The 6,859-nt window shown below is 36.6% G+C and overlaps 1 protein-coding gene across 1 annotated transcript in view; it reads right to left on the reverse strand.

Annotated features, from left to right (window-relative positions):
- The window catches only part of LOC128247899 (cadherin EGF LAG seven-pass G-type receptor 2-like), a 64,481-nt gene that overhangs the window by 25,104 nt on the left and 32,518 nt on the right, over positions 1–6,859 (reverse strand). The window contains exons 18-19 of the mRNA XM_052968225.1: positions 2,513–2,704; positions 345–433 (exon numbers count right to left, since the gene is read on the reverse strand). Of these exons, the coding sequence (XP_052824185.1) occupies positions 345–433; positions 2,513–2,704 (281 nt within the window). The remainder of the gene's footprint in view (positions 1–344; positions 434–2,512; positions 2,705–6,859) is intronic.

Raw genomic sequence — 6,859 nt, forward strand, 5'->3', positions numbered from 1 at the left:
CAAACTAATACACCTGCTTGTTGTTCATACACCTGTCTTTGTCTTTGTGTCTCTGTAAATTGTGTGTGAATATATGAATTTATTTGTATATGTGTATGTACACATGTATTCATGCAGACAGGTAATGTTTCAAAATAATCATAAACGTAAATGGTTTACAAATGCATTATTTTAATAGCAACTTTTGGTGAAATTTAATTAGTTCTATTACTTCAGCATGTTTTTTGAAACATCTTTGGGAGACAAAAAAAGTTAAATTTATAATTTGCAAAAAGAAAAAAAAAAAAGAAATTATAAAAATTGAGCAATTAGAAGTTAATTTTAATAATTATTTTGCTACTTACTGTCTTACATTTTGCTTCACTTTACCAAATTCCGAAGGTTTGACCTCATACTTAAGTGACATCCGGTTATCATCAAACACGATGTTAATCTGTGAGAGGAATATTTGAAAAATAAATGAGAAATTGATTTAAAGAAGAGTTGTGTGAGAGCTGCAATGTGGTATGGGAGTGAGACATGGTGTCTGAGGGAGAGAGAGATGGTAATTTTGAGAAGGACTGAGGGAGATGTGTGGGGTGAAGCTGTTTGATAAGCAGAGGACTGAGGATCTGATGGGAATGCTGGGGTTGGAGGAATCGGTGGAATGGTTGGCAAGGGTGAATCGAGTGAGGTGGTATGGGCATGTGTTGAGGAGGGATGAAGAGCATGTTCTGAGGAGAGTGATTGCATTTGAGGTAAATGGAGCGTGAAAGTGAGGTAGACTGAGGAAAAGGTGGAGAAGGAGATCGGGAGGGTTGGTTTTAAAAAGGAGGACACCCAAAACCAGGCAAGATGGTGAGATGGTGAGAGGGCAGTTGCTATGGCATTAAGGTAGATTCAGCCCCCACCCCTGTTAACAGGGACAAAACCCAGATTTAAAACACTGGATGATGAAGATGATGAAAATAACATTAATTTTAATCTAGAAACTTTGAGAGATATATTATTTCACATCTGTCTAAGTTTCTAAAGCAGAAGAAATTAATAAAATATTCTTATAATATAAACAGCATACAATTCTTGCTGGTAAGAAGAAAGCTTCTCAAACAGAGAGAAATTCAAAGAACTGTGTTGGTATAATGGTATCACACCTGTCATAACCATAGAATATGGGAGTTGATGTCCATGGGAAACCTTCAACTTTTTTCTGTTTAAATCAATACTCTACATGCAGTTGTTTATAGTTTTGTCTACTCCAAGTTCAACCATAAAAACGATATATTTCAAGTGTATACTATATTTTGATTACTTGATAATTTTATTGATTGATGCATTTAAATTAATTTATACATAGGTCTAATCAGCATGTGAATTGGTTTACATAATGAATAATTATCTTTTGCATTTCAACTCCCTTTAGATCACTGGCCATCAATACATACCAACCACATCCTTCTGTTCAATATACTCTCTTCTCACTGCTTTCAATTCTTTACCTTCTTTTTTCATTTCTGTATCCAGTTCTTGTTTCCATTCAGTTAAAGATTTTCTAGAGAAACTCAAGAGCTGAACAGCCTTTTAACCTCAACAAAGATTTCCAGAACCAAGAGATTGTCATCAGTTTCTTAAATAAATAGTCTCGTTTATTCAAGGTTTGTAGGATTGTTTTGCTTTCTATTGATGTTTCCAGAGTAAAAAATGTTTTAGGGAGCAGCACTGCTAACTTTACACCCAACCCTCAGCCCGGAGGACAACGTTTGTGCTGTATCTGTGCTTAATGTATTTTGACCACCATTTAAGATGAAAAATTCTTTCACTGCTTAATTAGAGGAGCAAGGATAGCCTATGACTTATAAGAAGAAGCAAGAAAGTTTTCTTCAGATCAGAGATCTGACTCAATGCATGCAAGAATGGACTCTACAAAGGCAATTAAGGGATAAGTGCCATCTTATGACATAGGCACACTGGGCAATTGCCCTGGAATTCCACAAGTCTAGGAACCCAATACTAATCTATATATGTTGTGATTGTGTTTGTAGTGACTCCAGTGAGCAGTTTTACCAAGGATTTTAATACTGTTATGGAAGCCCTGCCCAAAGGACCTGTTAGTTGTGGTAAACAAAGCAATGGAATAGATCTATTATGAGTCAAACAAGTGCCATACTTTGTAATTCTTGGTAGGGTATGCACATAGTCATAGGCAATGGAATTAATTGTTTTATTTAAATACCTCTGCACATCAATATAATAATTTAATCATTCAATTTAAATTCTTTAAAAGCATTCTCTGAATTAAGTTGATATTGTTCTGCTTTCTGCATTACATTCTTCTTTGGTAAATATAATATGCAATAACAGAATTGAGAAATTTTTCAATGCCATTATTTAAATTTTACTAATCAATCCAATGTGTTTATTCTTTGATTTGAAGGAGATTTAGCAGTTATTTCTTGCCAGTTGAGCAACCACCTGTAGTCATTTAGTCTGAAACCTAGTATCTAATAAGTGGATGAACTTGATATGTACTTACCACAGCTTTGTTTGTCGCTGGTTTTTGGCCTCTGTCAATTACTTTGACATCAAAATAATAATTTGTTGCATCATTTTGCTTGTAGACATCAGAATTAAGTATGTTCCTTCCCAGCATATAAAATGGAATTGTTTTACTAGATACAATTGAGTATGTCAAATAATATTTATCATAAAGATCTTTATCTGTTGCCTGATTACAAAGAAAAATGAAATGAAAAACATATTAGAAGGTTCATACATCTTATATGTACATATTTTACATTTTCATTTACAAACATACATAGATTTATCTTAGGAAACGATCTGGTTAATGGCTGAACAGTTTGTAACTTGACTTTGATGTTGCACTGAATTCTTAGTAAACTAACACCCAAATACACAGTGTGTCTAAATACAAGATTTTGTTTTATCTTTTATCCTTTACTTGTTTCATTCATTCAACTTCGGCCATGCTGGGGCACTGCTTTCAAGTGATTAGTTGAGCAAATTGGCTCCAGTACTTTTTTCTTAAGCTTGATTATTCTTCTATTGGTTTCTTGTTGTTGAATCACTAAGTTACTGGAATGTAAAGAAACCAATGCCATTTGTCAAGCAACATATATACACACACCTATATGTGTGTGTGTGTGTGTGTGTGTGTGTGTGTGTGTGTGTGTGTGTGTATATATATTTCTAATTGTTATACAAATTTGGGGTAAAACCTTCACTTTTACCCGCCCCCATTGATTGCACTTAGTATAGCACTAGTGTAGCAATAATTGGGTACCCTCCCAGCAGTATATTGGATAGATACTATCCCTTAGTGGGTTGAACCCCCAACCCCTAACTCTCTCACATTATATATATATATATACAAGGTGTGGTGGATAAACTGTCGTCTAAATTACACGAAAATGAAAATAACACTGACATCTCATTTTAACAGATATATATACCAAAATAACATAAAAATATCTTGAAATACTAGAGTAAATTTATTCAATAAAATCACCATTGGCTTCAACCACAACTTCTTGGTGACTTTGGAATCTCCTGCAACTCTTCAAGACGATCTCCTTGTTTAAGTTGATCAATGCAGCCATAATCTTTGCCTTCAATTCATCTTTGATACAAAAAGGAGTTTTGTGGGTCTCTCGCTCAACTGCACCCCATAATAATCAAGGGGATTATAGTCTGGGGAGTGAGGTGGCCAGATGTTAGGGGTGGCGTGGTTGCAGAAATTGTCTGACAGCCATGACTGGGTTCTCCTGCTTGTGTGGCATGGTGCAGAGTCCTGCTGTGAGACACAGGGTCTTCCAGCAGCCACCCTCTTGACTCAGAACAGCACTACCTCCTCCAGGCACTTGATGTAGGCCTCCATGTCGAGTCTGAGACCGTGTAGTAAGATGAATGGAGGCATAACATTGCCATTACCTGATCATTCCAAACATCATGATGTTGACTAGATGTTTGATTTTTATCACTCTTGTTATATGTCCTCAGATTGACACCCAAACACTCTGAAATGTTTATATTGGAGCTTCTGGCATGAATGTCAAGCAGTACAGCATACTGTTTCCAAATTTCTGACAGAGCAAATTGCGTCATGGTGCTGTTTTTCTCACAGATGGTGCCCAACTGACCCTACCATAATGTGTAGTCAATAAAATCAAAGACAAACAATGTGCATGCACAAAATTAAAAATATAAAATGGTGGCAATTTACCCATCGCACCGTGTATATGTATATATATTTATATCATCACCATATATATATATATATATACATATATATATATATATATACACATGCACACACACACACACACACACACACACACACACATACAGTGTACGTAAGATATTTGAGGACAGATTTATGTTTATAAAAAAACAGATATACAATAACAGATAACTTTATAAAAAAATACTATGAGGATAAAAAGAAACCTTCTTTTCTATAATGTTGTACTTCAATAAAGCCACCTTCATCTTCAGCAATTGCTTCTATATGAGATCTAAATCATCTACATGCTCAAATCAAGTGGTCCTGGTTCATTTTGGACATTACTCTGACTATGGTAGCTTTCAAAGAATCTTTGGTGTTATGGGCATGTTCATTGACCTCTCTCTAAACAATGCTCCACATGTAATAGTCCAATGAATTGAGATCTAGAAAATTAGGAGGCCAGATGTTAGGGGTTATGTGATCATGAAAATTTTCAGTTATCCATTCCTGTGTTACTAGAGCCATGTGTGATAGTGCAGAGTCTTACTAAAACATATATGGCCTTCCATTGCATACACTGTCTATCCAGGGCTTAACAATTATTTCCAGGACCTCAATGTAGGTGGCAGAGTTAACTCTAAGGCCTTGTGGAAAGAAGTAAGGAGGCATCACATGTCTTTCATTGGTGACAACCCCTAAAACCATGACAGTTGCAGGAAATTTTGAATGCATAACACTTGGAACTTCAGAAGGGTCTGCACATAACCATCTGTCATTTCTTCTGTTAACTTTTTGATCTTGGTCGAAATTTTTCTTGTTTGAGAAAAACCAAATCAAATCTTCTGCTGGATTTTCAGTTTGTTTAAGAGCCTTTTAGATCTGATGTAGTGATTGACTTTTGCTTTTTCGGACAAACTGACCTTTCTTCATATAAGACTTAAATTTGATGTCTTCATGGACAACATTTCTGACTGTTCCTTCTGACACATGGAGATCTTTTGCAATTGACCTCATGGACTTTCTGGGATTGTAATCAATGGTCTGTTAAACTTGCTGGATAAATTCAAGTGTTCTGATGATTTCAGAGCGTTTAGAATGCCTTTTATGCTTTGATACTGATGATACATTTCCATCTTCAGTCTCTAGCTCTTTACAAACTTTGTAGACAAATGATATGGCAACTTTGAAAAATCGAGATATTTCTAAATCGCTATGCTCAGCCTTTATAACCACAATAACAGCATGCCTCTTCATTTCTTGAGTAAGCTGAGAGTCTGCCATTATTATTTTCTTAAACAAAGATTATCCAGAGTTAGCAAATAATGCAGCAATGACCCCCAAGAGCGTATGTCCCCAAATACCTTATGCACCCTTTATATATACATATATATGTGTGTGTGTGTGTTCATTAAAGATTTACCCTGACCCACTTCTGGTTATTGCAGGAAACGGAACTTGTATGGGTATAATCATACATGTCTCTACATGTCACATTATAAATTGCAGCTTTCCACTAGCATTTGCTTATTTTTCTACAGATGCTGAAATGGACTAAGGTGTTATAATGGAATTAGTTGAATGCAGATCAATGCTCAGGTTCTTATGCATGAAAGGTTGTACACCAAAAGAGACTTTCGATGAAATGAAAGAAGTTTATGGTGACAATGCACCATCATATGACATAGTCAAGCACTGGCATCGCCAGTTCAAATGTGGTCAGACATCAGTGGAAACTATTCCTATTCCTGGACAACCACATTCCATCATTGATGAAGACACCATCCATAAAGTGGAAGCTGCCCTTTTGGAAGATCGTCGCATAATATTCGGTAAATAAGTGTAGGGTCCATGGAAAAAAATCATTCATGACCATTTGCACAATGGATTCATTGGATGCTCACACCTTTCCAGAAGTAGGAACATGTCAATTGCTCCCAGGATCTTTTGGCAGACTTATCACACAGGGTGAAACATGGGTCTACCACTAATATCCTGAAAGTCCAGTCGAAGTAATGGAAGCATGATAACTCACCACCTCCAAAGAAGGGTCATCTCCAACCCTTAGCAGGCAAGGGGATGCTCACAGTCTTTTGAAACCAGCGAGTAGTGATGATGGATTTTCTGGCAAAGAGCACCACAATTAATGGGGCATATTATGCTTCTCTACTGCAGAAATTGAGGGATGCCATCAAAGCAGAGAGGCATGGCATACTGACTAAAGGAGTCTGCCACCTCCAAGACAACACCCCAGTTCACAATGCACATGTTGCCCAGATGAAAGCACACTTCTGCAGCTATGAAATCCTTCTTCACCCCATTTACTCACCTGACCTCACACCATCTGACTTCCACCTCTTTCTAACCATGAAGTCTTTTTTTGAAGGAGAAGCACTTTTTGGATGATGATGAACTTATTTCCGAGGTAAAGTCTTGGCTCCAGATGCAACCTACTGACTTCTACAGACAAGGTCTGCACAGCTGCATAAAGCAATGGGAGAAGTGTGTCACCATTGGTGGTGGCTATGTAGACTAATAATTATGCCACTTTGTTTATCCCAGTCTTTGAGAAGTGGGTCAGGGGAAATCTTTAACAAATACCCCTTGCACATACATACATATATATATATGCATGTATAT

This window comes from Octopus bimaculoides, chromosome 5 (genome assembly GCF_001194135.2).
Source record: "Octopus bimaculoides isolate UCB-OBI-ISO-001 chromosome 5, ASM119413v2, whole genome shotgun sequence".
Taxonomy (NCBI): Eukaryota; Metazoa; Mollusca; class Cephalopoda; order Octopoda; family Octopodidae; genus Octopus; species Octopus bimaculoides.